The following is an 18429-nucleotide window of genomic DNA, read 5'->3' on the forward strand; positions in this document are numbered from 1 at the left end:
GTTAAATAAGATGGCAGGTGCCTGTAAATACAATGTTTTAACCAATGTTCCTTCCTTCCTCTGGAAGTCCATTATAGAATTGCAGTTTAAGAACGCAAGCTGGTGATCTACCCATCCCACACATTTTCAAATGTGTAAGCATAATTTCATCCTAGTGAAAAGCACTGCATAGAGAATGTTGCTTGTTCCTCTTCCCCCAAAAAGCAAAGCAACTAGCTTTCTACAAGTAATTAACATATTTTGATATTCTATCACAAAATAACACCTTGGGGTTTTTCCCCCCAAGCCGAGAGAATGAATACTTATTTAGGGGTTAAAATAGTGTTGTCATATAGACCAAACTGCTCTGCTCAAAACTGGTACTTCCCCCCCAAGAAGAACTTCAATACCACAAGATTTAATGCACATATGATCAGAAAAGGACAAGAAAGACAGAAAAAAAGAGAAGAGAAAGAACACAGCCTTAGAGGAATGAGACATTACCTTTGGAGCGCACGATGTAACACTGTTTCTGTAAATTTTACACAAAAATGGCAAGAAATAAATTGTAGTACAATTCCAGACAAAATTGAGTCTATGTTTAATACAAATTTAAAATATTTTTCAAGTGAATGCAGTTTTCAAAGTGTATGCAAAACCAAGAACACTTTAAAAAGAAGGGCTCTAAATTTTCTTCATGTTCATATTTAGAAGGTTAAAGTAAGTTGAGGGTTATGCCTTGCTTATGTACTGAAGTGTCACTACAAACAATGCACTCTATTAAACCTTTGCCTAGAAAAGATCTTTTTACTGAAAATTTTCAAGAGTATGCAATGCACATGTGTAGACTTCAGTGTAAGTGATTTTGGCATCTGAGGATGAATTTGTATTGTACGGGATATTATGGGTTGTATCCAATGCAAGTCAGACTCCAAGTAGACCCACTGAAATTAATATACATGACTACCTTAGGTCTACTAAATTTAAGTTAGCTGCAACCCTATACCCCTGTTATAAGAGACCATTGAAAGGAAGATAAGCTAATGAAGAATGTTAAAAACACAAAAGTCCATACTTTCTTGAGTAACTATGGACACTCATTTTAAAGTCTTTTTCACCTGACAGAAAGAAACTCTAGCAGTACAGAAAACATTATAGGCAGTAAAGCTTTAACATACAAAAAAGCGAACCATATGAAAAGAGACAGCATTCCCTAAACTTAACATTTTGTACTGGAGGTCTTACTGTTATTCTTTCAGTACATCAAAGATTACCAGCAAGCATTTTTGAAGAGATCCTTTATCACTTATATTTATTTAAAATAATTTATATACCGCTTAATTGTAAAAACGTCTAAGCGGTTTACCTGAAATATAATTCACTAAGACTTACAAGGCCTGGAAGTCCTTGTTAAGGACTTCCTGTGAATGAGCAGTGTTGTGAACTAGCACTCATTGATTCTTGGGGGTGGGGAGAATGAGAGCTGGTCTGCACGTAACACTAAGCCAAGGCTTGTGGTTTGTTCTTCTGGTCTCCAGTCGAGGCAGAGCAAAACGAAACAGGATTCAGAATTATGTACTAGCAGACTGCTTATTCACAGAAAGGCATTAAGCCACAAACCATGGTTTATTGTGATGTGTGTATCGGCCCATGTGTCACGCCAAACACACTGGGTCAGTTTTATTTGAATTTACTCATTACAGCAATTCAGCTGTGTTATCCATATTTAAGTTGAGCTGAAGAGAACTGTTTTGATGTTAAGAAAGTAGGAATCAATCATTTCTTAATGGTGTGAGAAATATTGTAGGAGAGCTACACTAAAAGACCTTGCACCGTGAAATTAACTGCTCCAAGAAATGCACTACTGTACATACACAGAAACTTTCATCACAAGCAAGACCAGGTACACCAGCTGTAAAATCCATTGCTTTAGATTTCTCTTAGAATGCCACCGTCCACAAATGAAAGCACAAAGTAGAAAAGTCACAAGGTTGAACACCCCCTAGCCTCCGCTCCCAAAACACAATCCCTGTCTACCATAGCTTTAGCATCTAAAAATTTGACCTCCCCACCCTCCAACTATGTTTTAGAAAAAGCTGTAGAACTGTTCCAAATACTTGCAGCTGTTCATAAACTAAGCTTCAGCAGATTTAACTGCAAGCCAGTTGCATGTTTGGACAAACACTGCATTCTTAAAACAGTGTTTAAAGGCCAAATATTTACTTTTTGTGTGTGTGTGCACAAGCGGTAAGGAAAAATGTGCATTCACATACTCATGCTATAATCTATTTTAGGTATCCCCTGAGCTTGTGTGCACCCAGCTGAATATTCTAACACCCTCCACCACCTCCCTTTTAACAGCAGATCTTCCTCTAGGGCATATCACAAAACTTCTTTTGGAACTCGACTCAATTCCAGAACTGCAAGGTACTGTGGAACCTGGACAATATGGCTTAAAAGCTGTACTTCCTGGCCTGATTGAAAACGTTGTAGCTCAGTATACAGCACTTAAACACATCCTTATGAGAATAGTAACTCATGAAAATATTTACAAAACATTGGACCAGGATCCTAACAGCTCATAGCGTAAGCAGAGTATCTTCCACTCATAGGGGAAGCTTGCTGATTTTTTGTTCCAACTACAGTACTTCATTCTGTGTTCCTGATCTTCAGCAAGAGATTTTCGAGGGGTGTTTCCACAAAATCCCCCCCTTGTATGCAGGAGTCCCACATGTGCTCCTTTAATTCTTAGAAAATATATCTTTATTTAAAAAACCAAAGCCACAAAATGTGTGGGGCTCCTGGTATAAATAGTAGTTTTGTTAATAGTCTAAGACTGATCACTTAGTGTACTGGTCACAAGAGCCAACTTTTTATCCATGGCTTTGGGAAGGAGCCTGATCTGTTCTGGAGTTCTCTGTTACCCCAAGGGCCATTGGCTAGAGGGGCTTCTGCCCCTGCTCTGCCAAGTCTTGACCCGTGTGGGGAGGAGGTTTCTCTCCATTGATTTGCACAGATGTGTGGGTCTTCCCTCAAATCATTGTGAATGGAATGCCCTACAAAAATATTTCAGTTTTTAAGAACTAGACTTGTCAGTCAACAATATCCTCCAACCTGTCCAATTCTCCTCTTGACTTCAGAGTGTTAACCTATTCAGCTTGGTCTCTCTCTCTCTCTCTCTCTCTCTCTCTCACACACACACACACACACACACAGAGAGAGAGAGAGAGAGAGAGAGAGAGAGAGAGAGAGAGAGAGGCACTCAAAGTTTACACAGCAACTCAAGAATTAGGGATCTCTGTCTGATCCAACTTGAGACATCTTGTTAAGGCCTTAATATAACTCAGGGGTTTGAAAACCTTACCTGAATCATCCCTATTGATCTCTTAATTCAATAACTACACAGAGTCAATGCATACCCCTACAATCTAGTGTGTGCTGAAAGTCAGTCTGCATCCACCTACATAGTCCTTTCAGACTGCAAAGCAGGGGTGTTAATTCTATGGGCACGGAAGAGAGGTGTGAACACACGAAGATATTTCAGAGTGTTTCCTAGAGGTTTCCTAGATTTCCAAAAAGTGTGTTGTTTTTGTTTGTTTTTAAAACAGAATTCAAGAGAGAGATATTTCTGGAGTGTGTGCGCGCACACACACATATGCAAAAAATTACTGTTTGGGGAGTTCACTGGAGGTAGCTACTTAGAGGGAAGCACCTAAAAATAATGTTAGCACACTGCGCTTAAAAGGTAAAGGCACCCCCTGACCGTTAGGTCCAGTTGCGGACGACTCTGGAGTTGGCGGTCATCTCGCTCTATAGGCTGAGGGAGCCGGCGTTTGTCTGCAGCTTCTGGGTCATGTGGCCAGAATGACTAAGCTGCTTCTGGCGAACCAGAGCAGCACACGGAAACACCGTTTCCCTTCCTGCTGGAGCGGTACCTATTATTCTACTTGAACTTTGACGTGCTTTTGAATTGCTAGGTGGGCAGGAGCTGGGACAGAACAACGGGAGCTCACCCCATTGAAAGGGATTTGAACCGCCGGCCTTCTGATCGGCAAGCCCTAGGCTCAGTGGTTTAGCCCACGGCGCCACCTGCGTCACCTCTAAATTATAATCATTTGCATCCATGAAGGCTCGGAGCTTCAGCTGCAATTCTGTGCACATGGAACTCAAGATGTACAGGAGCTGTTGTAGCTCCATGCTGCCTCTCTGCTCAGAGCAACACTGCTGACCCTGATGCAGCAGGCTTCTTGGGAAGTCCCTTCTGTACCTCATCTGCACCAACTACTTGCTCTTTCCCTGTGGATGCAATGTGCTCAACACCAGAGCACTCAACTCCTGATTTCAAAGTTAACAGCTTTCAATAGCTGCACAGAGGTAATACAGAGGTCACTCTGCTCCCCTTGTGCCAGAGATGAATCCATCTTTTTTAAACTCATAGAGCCTAAGCCACTCAACCCTTTCCAGTTCAAATATCAATAATGTGTAAGGAGCCCCCAGAAAAGATAGCAAATGATTACAGTCCTAGAAATATGACAGCTACTGGGATCAGTTTCTATATGTATGAACCTTGAGAAGCGTGTCTACATAAAATTAAATTTTCCCTGAACTCATGGATTAGAGTGAAATATAAACCTATTTATTAAGAGCATTTTACAGAATTAAGACAATTTAAACTCTGGTGTTGGCCTTTATTAAAAGCCGGTCTTTAAGATCCAGCTCCTAATAGTTTGCCTATTAACCAAACAATCCTGCAGGTAATATGAAAGAAACTTTAGAGCCCATTGGTAGCTTCTTGATCAATGTACTATCAGTTGTTATTTCTCTAGTTCAGATAAGCTTAAAAATGGAAAAAGTGTGAGCAAGAGAGAAGGTAGCAAGGATAGTGAACAAACTGCTTGTGCTCAGGACTAAATATACGATTAATCCAAGTGTTCAGTTTCAAGAGAAGCCATCTTTCTGCCAGACTAGATAAACAGAATTCACAACAAACCTACATCTCTTTGCCCAATGAAGTATGAAGGAAATCCATTTCCAATCCTTCTTCTGGTTATATTCAATTTCCATTTTTCGGACTTTTTTTTTAGAAAAGGAAACAACCTAAATATGCCTCTTATCTGAACTTCATGAAGGCAGAGATATCTTGAAACAAGAAGAGTCTAGTCCTGGACAAGATACTCCTTTAACTCGGCTGTGAAGCGCCATTCATTCTTACCCAAAAAGAAAGATGGCAAAGTTTATAAAGTTTTGAATAGCGCAACCTGGACTGCAATTCTTCTAAAGCACTTCTGAAAACACACCAGCTTGAAAACACAAGAAAAAACCCAGATCCTCCTAAACACAAGTCTACAGTGAATAAAACTTGCGTTTCTAAAAATGTTAATAGAAAAGAATGGAAGGTATTTTAAATACCGAAAGGGGCACATTGAAAACAGAATGACTGGGAAGTCACTTCAGCTTAAGAGCTGTGCGGTACTCACAATATTTTTATGAATCAGGGATGAAGTTTGTTGACAAAAACTTGTGAAGTACATTACTTTGCCGTTCAGTTTATCTGTCCAAACTTTAAGCGATTTAAGATGTGCAGGATAACCCATTTGGAATGTCTGTACTATGTTATGATATCGAAATCTTTTATGATAAACCTAAAGTACTGCCAAAAGAAAAATTCCCTTCAAAAATTTATTTTACGTTTTGCAATTAACTCTGGTCAATAAGATGCTTTGTTTTGTCTTCTCTTCCCTTTTATTGTTATCTGCAGAATGCAATAAAATGATTGTAAAAACTGTCATCAAGATGATCAGTCAGCTAGCATACATGTATATTGTACTGAGTAGTCTGTTTTGGATGTTTCTCCCTATGCATTCAGGGAATCCATGGAAGTGAGCAGGAACCTCTGGTCCCATGCCCAGTATGAACGTTCCTGCTTGCTCTGCTCCTGATTATATAGAATCATCTAATCCAACTCCCCTCTATGGGTGTCAAACAAAGGTCTCAAAAACAGCCTCTGTGTATCTAGCTGTACATGTACAGATTCCCTTTTTAGACCTTTGGCAAATGAGAGAATGGAGGGATACTTCTGATACGGGCTTTTTAACAGCTCTGAGCTGAACTGGGACAAAATTTGTCACAGAAGTGGGATTTAAAAGATAATTTACTTGAATTATTTCAAAAAATACTATTTTTATGCTACAGAAATGCCAAGCAAATTCAATTATTCTAGAAAAAACGTATCTAAAAAAGAATTGTTTTCTGTAATTTGTGAGATGAATGAGTTTTTGACTGCCCTTTGCTTTTTTCTGCAACAAATACTTTTGATGGTTGGTTTTGGCAATACCATCTTTCTCATGAACAGCGCTTCTTCATTTAAGAAAACTCAGCTCTCACATTACATCTACTTACATGAAAAACTGGGAACCATTGGTATGTTTCCCTCTGTTTGCCATCGACAAAAGGAATGCTCTATCGTGTTTCAGAATAAAGTTTTCATCTGTTTCAAGAAAGAAGAAAAGACAGGCTAGTTAGCTTCTCTGGGCTGAATGAAGTACTTCAAAAAAGATCAGTAGCTTAACAAGGAGGAATTCTCCAGCTGTTCACCAGGGAAATTTGAAAACTACATAATAAGAGCAGATATAGGTTGTACAATCAACAAATTCGTTAAATAATACTTAGGAGTTTTGTTGTTAGTCATAACAGCTTTACAATTAAAAAAACAAATAGATTTTATCAAGCTGCCTTTGACTGTTAGCCTGCACATTGGTCCATTCAGTCTAGGTCTGTTTGCACTGACAGGAAACAGATCTCTTGCAAATACTGGTATCTTGGACACGCAAACTATGCACACTATCACCAAACTATACCTGGATTGTTCAGTCCAACCCTACTGACTATGGAGAAGGGGGTCGGGAAATACCATAGGGCGGCGTTCCACAATTTAAGAAATTCAATGGTCACTTAATGCCCCCTTTCCTTTGTGAAATAGGACAACATATTTGGCTGACTCTAAGTATAGCCCTCTTCCATTCCAGGACTTAAAATGATGACAGCCCCCCTGGAGTACTAATAAATTAGCAATATATTAGCAACAGAGTAAGAATGGTGCTGGGTGGTAGTAATTCACAGACCATTAATGACCACTGCATAATTGCAGTGAGGGTTGGATACTTTTGTTTATAAAACCTGCCTTGAGTGCAATACTGACCATCTACAGAGAAAACAACACCCAAAACACATTATCTCTCAAAACCCACTTCAGTACAGTTTTTCCACCAATTGCAAAAGCGAATGAAAATAATTTCCACAAAACAGAAGAGAAAGCCCTGTGCCCTCCTTTCAAGCTTTGGTCAGAGTACGTCGTTAGGAGTAAAACGTTAATCTGATGAAGGGTATAGAGGAGCCGAGCAAAACTAATTTTAGTCAGATAATCCCTTTCATATGCACACAAAAGTATAATTATGGCTGAACTGTTAAACATTAAAGCTGCAAATACACAGTACCATAATATTTGTACTTACCCATCATAAAATCTTAGAGAAAAAGAACCAAAAACCTTTAGAATAAGGATTTGTTGATGCACTACTCTTAAAGACCAGTATCTGTTGCCACCTAACTCTATTTAAACATCCTTAGAGTTTAGCTTTGGTAAGCATGTTTTGATTTGGTGCATATTCCAACCAACCACTTTCAACACAAGTTTGCAACCAATATTACAACCAGAACCATCCAGTTTCTGTTTAAGAATCAATGACTAATAATAGGAAGCTCTTGGAAACAGTTCATTCACAGGTTTAGTAAAGAACAAACATAAATGTATTGCTCCTATGAAAAACAGCTACATGCTGAAAAATATTTTGAGAATTCAATATACATACAAACCTTGAAAGGGTGGGGGATAGGGGAAGGGGAAATGTTTCAAGACAAGTATTTCGAATCCCAATTATTTCTTTTGCCAAGGAGAAGACCACCTTAGAGTCTCTCAAACTATATTTAGGCTTTTCTCCAAACTATATTTACCCAGCCACAAATTCATTATCAGTGGTCCAAATGTTTATTAGGAAGGGGGCAGGGGAACAGTTTGAATTTGTGTTGAGCATTTGTCTCTTACCTTTTCATTTTGCAAAAGACCACATTCTCTATAAACAAAAGAATATGTTGACAGTTTTAGGCAGGAAGATAGGAGTTGTCATGAATCAAGTTGCCTAGCCTCCATGCTGAAGTCATGTTTAACCACTACATTAGCCGCAATAAGTTTTGACAGTTAATGCTAACATTACAATATATTCATTTACAAGTCATGCACATAGATAGTATCCATGCAACGTTACTTTCATGCAAAGGTGATCTAAGTAGACCTTCTCATTAAATGCATCATGAATAAAAACTCTCAAAACTGCAGCAAGAGATCAAGAATTATTAGACCTTACCTTTAAAATATCCTCCATAAACAGATTCACCTCCTTTTCCATTACCTAGTTATTTAAAAAGTATGAATTAAACCATGTCAAAATGGAATTATTCACATGGTTAGTATAGTGATAGGTCTGTGTATAGGTATAATTCTGAACTCTTGATGTGTAAAAGATTAAATAGGACCAGCTTAGATAAATGTTTTAATTGCATAGTTTATCATTCAACCTCATGGTAAAGCTCAATTACAGAAAGCTTACAGCTAAATCGACTATCCAAAACAAAGCTAACATACAAGGATGGAAAGTTGCCCCAACACGTTGTTCAGAACCATGTATTTCACAGCTTGCTGTTGCAGGGGAACCACTGGCTATGCTGACTGAGACTGATGGAGTCTAACACCTGAAGGGTTCTCCATCCCTGCCCTAAATTTATTTGACACCAAGCAAACTCTCAGCAGTGGTAGACTCAGGCCAGAACAGAAGAGCAGCCAAGTGTGCTAACTGGCATGAGCCTACGATTTTGAAGGGAAGTACTACAAGTCCCCTTAGAAGAGGCAAAGGGGGAACGTTTGTAAATATTATTGAAATGGGGCCTATATTTTCCATCTGGCATGGGTGGACTTCACATTTACTTTCCAAGTAAGCCTAAAGGGCAGGATAAATGTAGGCGTTTTGAAGCAGGGATGAAGAAACCCAGAGCAATCAAAGTGCAGTTTAATGAACAGAGCAGTAGTGGACATTGACACTCCAATTCTGAACATATTATTCTAAGTGCCACTTAAGGTCACTTCACCTAACAAGATTTCTTCACATCTCACTTGTGTGAACTTTCTGTGAGATGGCATATATGATTACCGCATGTATGTAATCCACTAGATTTACACTCAGCAGATTATGCACAACCATATGAATATTTCTGGCGACATTTGAAATTAAACAAATTGTCTTGTCAGTCAAAACACATCTGTGCCCAAATTCTAAACTGAACTTCTTCATGCATGAAGAATGCTACATGATAACATTCAGGAGCAATAAAGTTCTTACACCTGTGACTTCCACGAAGGAATTTTATAATGTATGGGCATAGATGACTGACCTGCCAATGTTTTAAATCTCAGATAAATGCAACAGCCCTGTTTAGGGAAGCTTTTAATGTTTGATGGATTACTGTATTTTAGTATTTTGTTGGAAAGCCGCCCAGAGTGGCTGGGGAAGCCCAGCCAGATGGGTGGGGTATAAATAATAAATAATAAATTATATTATTATTATTATTATTATTATTATTATTATTATTATTATTAACAATTAGCATCTCATCTTACTATTATATTGCTTTGAAAATGGATTAATTTTATTTATTTCTTTAATTTGTATACCACTCTTCCTCCCAAAGGAGCCCATTGCAGCAAACACTACAGTAGTAAAACTTCCAATAAAAAATAAAAACCTAATTCTAAAAAAAAAACACTACAAGGCAAATTTCCTCACTACTTGAGTGGGGCAGGGGTAGGTGGGGGGGGGGATCATAATCTCTCTCAGACTCTACCTTCACTGAAGTCTCCTCCTTGTATCATGAAGTTTTTAACCACACGGTGGAATGTGGAGCCTTTGTAGCAGAGCTTTTTCCCAGTTGTTTTTCCAATTCCTTTTTCCCCTGCAGGGAGGAAACATATATAAGCTACTATCTCAAAAATTCCCAAAGCAATAATCTTGTTCTAAAGTTGAACAGAAATACAGAGCCAAGCATTAACACACTGCAAAATAATCGGGTTTATATATACACCAAGATAGAGATTTGCCAATTCTTCTTCCACTCTTCCCTCAAGCTTTAACACTGCAAATGAGATGTGGCCAACTTCTAGGCTTTTAATGATCACATCAGCATTTTCTTCTTCTATCACTTGGCAGGTGTTGTTTCCCTCCAGGGTTGTTTCCAGAAAGATTAGGAGAGTTTAAATAGGATTTAATCTCCTGGGCTCAAGAGAGATATCACATGCACATTACCACAACAACTCCCATTTGGCAGATCTCTGGTTTTCAGTGCAAGGAGTAGTAGACAGTAAAAAGGGGTAACAAAACATGCAAAGAAGTCTCCTGTCAAATGCACCTCTGTCAGCAATTGTGGGCACTGGAATGAAGAAGCCACAAGTTACCTGAACATAGAAACAATTATTTAATAATGGAAATTATTCAATTATGGAAGAAAAGATTACCTGTACATAGGCAGAGAAAGTTTTTGCAAGTCCTTGGACACACATCAGAAAAAAGTTGAAATATGATACGACCAACTGTAATAAGAATAAATATATAGTTACTTTGCAATTTTGTAATATCCATGATAAAATAGTGACATTTTCTCAGTGATTGTACTTCCATATATTCTTGCTGGAGATAAACAAAACACAACACAAGTTTAGTTGTAATTATTTAAAAGGTAATTATTTGGAAAGTTTAAATGCAATGGCAAAAACAGAAGACTGAATGGATATGTATTCTGTCTCTCTGTCAGGAATAGCTGGGGTGTGGTGGGGTGGAATGTACAACCAGAGAGTAATGATGTGCTTGATTACCATTTTTATTTTCCACAGGTGATCAAGGAAGCCTGATTCTTATGCAGGGATAATATTGATCCAAGTTATTATCTGTTATCCTTTAGTACACAACAGACTTAGGCAGTGGAGGGAAAAGGAGCCCAGGTAAGCACCTACTACAAAGTCATCTCCCCAGAATATCTTCACTTCCTTTAGAACTCACTGATATATACTGTATTTTTCGCTCTATAACACGCACCAGACCATAACACGCACGTAGTTTTTAGAGGAGGAAAACAAGAAAAAAATTATTCTAAACGAAACAGTGGATGTATGGTTTTTGTGGTTCATGCTGTGGCCACAGACATGTGATCTGACGGTGAGTTTCAAGTAGCCCAATGCAAAAATCCTGAGGAGCCATGTGGATCCATGTTTGTAACCACGTTTTTGCACCACTGCGGCCCCAGGCAACAGTGGGTGCGTGATTTTTTGGTGCAAGATGTAGCCATGGACATGCTATGTGATCTGATGGTGAGTTTGGGGTGACCCAGTGCAAAAATCCTGAGGATCCATGCTTTGTAACCACGTTTTAAGTGGGGAGGGAAGGAAAAGCACTCAAGGGACAAGGAGCACATGTGGGGTGGGTGGAGAAGGATGCTGCTAATAATGAAGAAGAGGGGTATAAGGGAAGGAACCAACCGGACAGGACTTGTGTAAGCGGCTCCTCTCCCGCTTTGCTCCTTTAAAGCAAGCAGGCTCTCTGTCCCTCTCTCCTCCCCACTCAGCGGCTCTTCTCCCGCTTTGCTGTTTCAAAGCGAGCCACGGAGGAGGGAAGGAAGGGAACCATGGATCCTGACTGCAGCAGATCCCCCCGCCACCCGTAGGCATTCCCTCCATAACACGCACAGACATTTCCCCTTACTTTCTAGGAGGAAAAAAGTGAGTGTTATGGTGCAAAAAATACGGTAGGTTGCCTTCAAGAGCCCTTGGTACTTTAGTACTTATCAGCAAAGCAACTTTTTCATTTGCGCATTACCTGAAGCTAGAAAAAATGCAAATGTAAGTGCTTCAGTGAATGTTAATAACAGTAGGTAACTGCACAGCCTGCTATAGCCTTCGTGTGTCCTGCGAGTCAGGGCACGATAAGAACGAGTAGGATTCGTGACCTAGGACCTGCCTTTGTTGGCTCCTCTATAACCTCCCCTCCCTGCCAGTAAGCATAATGGCATTAAAAAGGGAAAGGCACTTATGACTTATCATAACTGCTACTCTGCAGTGGAGCTTTGGATAAACCTGTGAAGAGTGGGCTGATTCCGTGTTGCTGTCCCCAACAGCAGCCATTAGCTTACACTCATTCAACCCTTCTATCTTTTCCCAGTCGTGCAGATTCCTGGCAGCAAGGAGAGGAGGGTTGAAGGATTTTCACAAGTGGCAGGAAGGCGGGCTTACAGCTTCAAACATTCACCTATGTGGAAGTGAAACGCACCCCCCCCCCCAAGACTTGAGTAACATCATAGGCATTTTCAACTGGAGAAAGTGGAAAAAATACTATCTCAGTATCTCAGGTGTATAGTAAAGGTAGGATTTTTTAAAAACCTGAATTATAGACCTAGCAAGTGTATATTAAAAAGGTAAGTCGTTCACAACAAAGACCTCCACGTGAAGAGAAAAGTAAAGCTTAGTCCTTCCTGATGCAGAGGTAACTTCTTTTAAGTTGTAACACTTCAGACTGCAAGACTGAATATTCTCCACACCAAGAACAAATGAGAAACAAAATCCGTTCATACAGAAAACACACGCCAGGGACAAGGTATTTTGCCCCTTTTTTTTTATCTGACGCTTGTGCAAACTAAGTCTGGGCGTTGCCAATCTCATATCATTCTTCCCCACCAACGAAGATCAGGAACTTTCCACTCAGCAATATTTTATTCCTCAGTACTATGAACCAAATACAGAAAAGTCTTTCTCACTACTTGGGAAAAAATTCACACCACTACTTTTAAATTACTGACCGTATAGTCTTAGAAATACTTTGAACATTAAAGTAAATGTGAGGGTAGGTGGAGGAGTATGTAGTATATCAACTATACTACATTACTGATTTTAGAGAGGCCCTTCTTTATACCGTATTTTTCGCTCTATAAGACGCACCAGACCACAAGACGCACCTAGTTTTTGAAGGAAGAAAACAAGAAAAAAAAAATTCTGAATCTCAGAAGCCAGAACAGCAAGAGGCATCGCTGCGCAGTGAAAGCAGCAGTCCCTCTTGCTGTTCTGGCTTCTGGGATAGCTGCACAGCCTGTATTCGCTCCATAAGACGCACACAGATTTCCCCTTACTTTTTAGGAGGGAAAAAGTGAGTCTTATAGAGCAAAAAATACAGTAACTTAATTTGAAACAAGTGTCCTTTACTTTAAAAAAAAAAATCAAAACAATATCCAAATACTTTAAAAGTAGTAACAATAAAACAAGACACTGAACAGAATCCAGAGCAGCATAGATGTTTCTGAAGGCCTGATATTTCTGGTAAATTTTCACTTGTCTTTTAAAGATTAGCAAGAATGTTTCAGACATCTGCATAGATCATTAATCTATACTGCACATACCATTTTCACTACTGTGAAATCTGGGTAGTCTAGCAAGCTGAGGTGTCTATAGTTGGGGGTCACCAATACAAAATAATGACCCCCACATACTGGTGACCACCATTTCCCTAAGCTACACTACTAACTTCAGCTGCTCAACAAGACTCAAGACTGCCTTCTAGATGTGACTAAAAGCAGAGTCCAAAAGATTTTGACTAAGAACAGATCATTCATCCATTCCTATAGCACTCTGTGTGAAGGAGAATGAATAGTACAGAATTACCACACACTTGGGGTGGTATTGAACCTCACTAATTTCTTCTCTGCCTGAAAAATGAAAGGAAATTGCAAATTCGAAATCTGCAGATAGGTAAAGGACAAGTGTTAGAAAGACCAAGTTAAAAAGAAACACACACACACTATACTATTAATAGCCTATTGAAATGAAATTCCTCTGCATCGCCTCTTCATTAAACTATTTTGGGGGGGGGCATATGATCTCTTACAAGTAATTTATCATACCAGTTCTTACAGGTAAGCATGTTCTAGGGATAGAAAACACTAAATAATTTCTCTGGTACATTAACTACTGGCAAGTAAGATAAGATGACATACAAAAAGAAAAAGAAAGCTTTATAGTTAACATTTTGGGTTTTTGTCAGAATCATGACAATCCCAGCATTTATTAAAAAACAGTAAAATCCCAGTTCCTATTAATAAGGGGAAATGACAGATGTGAAGAAGTGCATGCCAGAAGAATTAAAATCAAAATTCCTGGATGGAGATTCCTGAGGTTAAAAAACCATAAATATCACAGTACCGGTTGTGTGCTCTATATAAATATATATTCCACCTGATGGAGTATCAGCACCTTCCCCTGTTGCCTCCCACCAAGAGGGAACAACCCAGAAACTTGACTGCCAGAAACCAGAAGAGAACATGACCACATATCCTTAAGAAACTTTACTTTTTGTGACCTTTGCCTGAGAAATGGGGTATAAATATAGTGAAGAATCACTTGTCAATGTTTTGCATGATTCTGCTTTCCCTTCTGGCCATGAGAGCAAACACAAACACTTTAGGGATTAGCATGCATCTTCAAAATTACAAATACAGGCATCCCCCACTGTGTTCCACTTGGGCGTGTTCAGCGTTATGCACTTGGTAAAATAATAATAAATAAATAAAAGCGAGTGGAACAGAAGTAGGCATCCAGGAAATTTATCTTTTTCAATCTCACCCGCCACTGAAACCACTAACCCCCATGTAAGTGGGGAGTCACCTACACATCAATTTACAATATTTGTTCATGCTATCACACTGAGAGGTTCTAGAGTTTACCCCCAGCGGATCTCTAAATTAACTCCTGCCTCTCACAATATACACAGAGTTTTTAACATATAAGTGTTTAAACCCTACCCTATCAACCCTTCTCAAATTCAAATCCTTCCTTATCAGGATGTATATTTTATCCCCCACCCAGCCACTCATTTGTACAAAGCTCTCTCATCTCAGAGGGATTACAGACAGGTTTTTACTACACCACCCTATAACACTGGTTCAGTTTATCTATTGATATTAAAATGCTTAATATGCCACATATGACTATTGAAACAATTCACCAAGTCACAATACATGGCTAAAAATTAACAATGCCTATTACATATTCAGAGTGCTGCACAGAGGGGGAAAAGACAATTCCACAGTAATGTGAAATATGGCAGTCATCTATCTAGACATTTAACCTAAAGGAACACACTGGCTGCACATACTTCTGCTTCAGGGCTTGACCTAATTCAAACATCTTTTCAATCATACAGCAATCTCTGAGCCCCTCCAACTCTTACCTGGTTCCCGATTTATTTCTATGTCGAAGAAGCACTGAGGCCGATCCTGTGCCCCCATGGCAGCAGGAAGCCCAAGCACCTCTCCTCCTCACCACCTTGAGAAAAAGAGAAGCATTTCAGAATTCCAGCTGCTCAACAATAGTTGTATATAACATCACAGAGAAGCTGAAGGCTATTTATTGTAGCTTGAAAACAATCCTCCACCCACATGACGTAGCAGCCAATGATAAGTGGTACCGCAGATTTCACAGGAGCCGCATGGAAATTACATTTTCTATTTTTAATTAAAAATTGAACAAGGGATGAGACAAGCACCTGCCACGCACATTCTGTTAGGAAGTAGAAAGAAGAAGAGCCTGCTGATTCTAGCACTAAGGATTCCAGGGCAGAGAACAATGGACTTCATTCAGCTTTTGGAACAGAGTATCATGCACTCAAGCCCCTTAAGGAATTTATGAGCAGAGATGTACTATTTTAGCTTTCCTCATCTGCTAAAGGGAAGAGAGAACACTTGCACCCCCAACTTTGTTGAGGAAGGAGTTTGCAAGGCAAATTGTATTTCCTTTCCGATCTGCATCACCTTAGAAAGAGGATGATAAAAAATACTGCTCTCCTCTCTTTGGAATCTGCATGTGACAGGGGCCCTTCCTAGTCCTTCAATAAGCTACCACAACTATTTACAACCTATTCCTACAAGCATTTTAAGGTGATTCAGTTAACATACTTAATATACTTAATAACACACAGCACATTTCTGGGGCATATGAAGGAGACATATGTCTCACTGCTTAGCATACTATGAACCCCATGAGAGCCGAATTAATTTATACACAGTAGCAAAACTTAGATATCTCAATCCTGAGGAGGATGCGGTTTGTTCCAAGGACTAAATACTGTACTCTTTCAAGATCACACGGAAATGTGTTACTGTAAGCACAAAAGGGCTTCCTCCTCTATAAATATCATTCAGAATGTCCAGAATTTTACTTTCTTGAGCAATTTTAATCTCATGTTTTAGCATTTCTGCATGTTTTAAAGTATGTTTGTCCTTCCCCACCACCCTTGATCTTACTTGATCTTTACTTTGCTTTTGATTCTAGCCCTCAAGCAGCGTATATTTGTTTTATTAAACAGACAAAACCACGTACAAGTGGGGGAGGAAAGGAGGCCCTATAATTTCAAAGGGGAGCTGTTTCCGCTAAATGTTTATATTTTGGGCTGGCCGTCACCCTCAAGAGGGGAGGGCTCCCTGCAAGGGGGGGGGGTGAGGGACAGACCATGGGGCGTTTCCAAAGCAAGGCCTTTTACCAGACCAACTCCCCACACCTGCCACCAAAACCACAATAACCCGAGGCCTTGGGGAGCTGCTGCCAGCCAGAGCCGACAACACTAGCCTAGATAAGGCCTGGGGAGTAAATAGCAAAAAAAAATAAAAAATGGGGCGGGGCGGGGCGCCATTGTGCAAAAGCGGGTGGTGTGGAGATTCCCTGAGGAGAAGGGGGAGATTAAAGGCACCCGGGAAGTCAACCGCCCCTCGCCGCGAAGTCAGGGCGGCGTTTCTTACCTGGCCGCGCTGGCGTTGACGGAACCTGCTCTTTGTTTTCCCGCTCCCCACCCCAAAACGCCCCCCTGCCCCGACCCTTTTTGCCCGCCTCCCCTCACCAGCCAAGGGGGGCGGGAAACTCCACAAGGAGACGCAGTAGCAGCAGCAGCCCTGCTACCCGACGGACGCCATTAACGGACTTCTCTGAGGAAACGGGGCGGCCCCGCCCACTCCGCCTCTAGGCCGCGCGAGCGCCCTTCCTCCCCGACCCCACCCTCTCGCAATCCCATTGGCCAGCTGCAAAAGGTTCACGCCCCTTTCCCTCCTGGTCCCAATCGGGCGCCCGCTCGCTCTCTCCTCCCACCGCCGCAGCAAGCAGTGCCCCGCGAGGTGACGTTACCAAGCCCCGCCCCCGTCTCACATAGGCAGTGAGTCCCCGCCCCCCCCCGCCCACCTTGCTCTCCCTATTAGCAGAGAGCGGGCGGGAGCGCGCGAGGAGTAAATAAATAAATAAGCGGGCGGCGGCGGCGGCGGCCACGTTGTAATATCGCGATAAAAAGTCTAGTCTCGCGGTTGTCTCCTCCCGCCTTTTTTGGGGATGTGGCAAATACGTCAAGGGGGGGATATCTTTGTAAATTATATTTCGTTTATCAAATGCTGTCTTCTTTAGGAAACCAGATGCTTAAAATTAGGGTCGCCAGAGTGGTTGGCATGTTTTGTTTCCCACAGCCCTCTCTCTCTCACACACACGTACACATGCGTGCAAACTGTTTCCTCGGTCTCGTTGCTTCTGGGCGTGTGCAGAGTGCCCTTCAGGAAGATTTTTTAAAAAATGTCAGTTATCTCTGAACGTTGTGGAGGTTGCGCAGGTCAAAAGCCTTATTTTTGGAGGAAAAAGCATTCTGCGGCCTGCGTGCCTCTGCGCATGTGCAAAGTGCCCCCTCCTGCTCCCAACATAAAGGGCAAGGCTTAGGTGCAAACCTCTGGCCATGGCTTTACACCTTTGCTGCATTAATGCTAAATTTCCATTCTGGAATGAAATTCCAAGCTTGTGGCATCTGAATATAGACTGCATTTTTAATCAAGGCATATATTGGCTTATATCTTGATCAGGTTCCTAAATTAAAGAGAGAGTTTAAAGATTTTCAAAAGTTTCATGCCAGGCAGACCAGCTGCTTAAGAAAACACTGGCAATGTTTTCCTCCTAGACAAAGCCCCCCCCCCCCCTTGATTGATAGCAGAAAACAATTCTCAAAGTCGTAAAAGCTAGAATTACAGGCTGAGAACGGACACTGACCCTACATGTTACAGAAGATAAAAAAGGCAGAGATAAGCATAATTAGGAATGAGTAAATAGTAAAATAATGCCAATGTGCCTCCCAGTAAAATGAGCCAGATCTTCTTTCCAAGGTTAAAGGCCAAATGGAGAAGCATCTAGCTGGCAGAAATTTTGGGAAGTCTTTTTAAAGCTGTTTCTTTCTTAAACTGAGAGAGTTTAAGGGCAATAAATGTTGGGAAGATCTAATGGGAAAAGCAACT

General features: G+C 40.6%; 1 protein-coding gene across 6 annotated transcripts in view; it reads right to left on the reverse strand.

The window, feature by feature from the left end:
- Positions 1-17140, reverse strand: part of NKTR (natural killer cell triggering receptor) — a 36622-nt gene extending 19482 nt beyond the window's left edge. For 2 of the 6 annotated variants that reach the window (XM_083466602.1, XM_083466601.1), the window contains exons 1-6: positions 16912-17140; positions 15348-15442; positions 10598-10672; positions 9931-10038; positions 8400-8444; positions 6379-6466 (exon numbers count right to left, since the gene is read on the reverse strand). In XM_083466602.1, the coding sequence (XP_083322728.1) occupies positions 6379-6466; positions 8400-8444; positions 9931-10038; positions 10598-10672; positions 15348-15405 (374 nt within the window). In that variant the 5' untranslated portion in view covers positions 15406-15442; positions 16912-17140. Of the gene's footprint in view, positions 1-483; positions 3139-6378; positions 8364-8399; positions 8445-9930; positions 10039-10597; positions 10673-15347; positions 15443-16911 lie in introns of those variants that run through there. The other 4 variants (XM_083466603.1, XM_083466604.1, XM_083466605.1 and 1 more) reach the window with 4 other exon arrangements.
- Positions 17141-18429: the final 1289 nt, after the last annotated feature.

The sequence above is a fragment of the Podarcis liolepis genome (assembly GCF_965112155.1).
Source record: "Podarcis liolepis genome assembly, chromosome: 12".
In the NCBI taxonomy this organism is placed as follows: domain Eukaryota; kingdom Metazoa; phylum Chordata; class Lepidosauria; order Squamata; family Lacertidae; genus Podarcis; species Podarcis liolepis.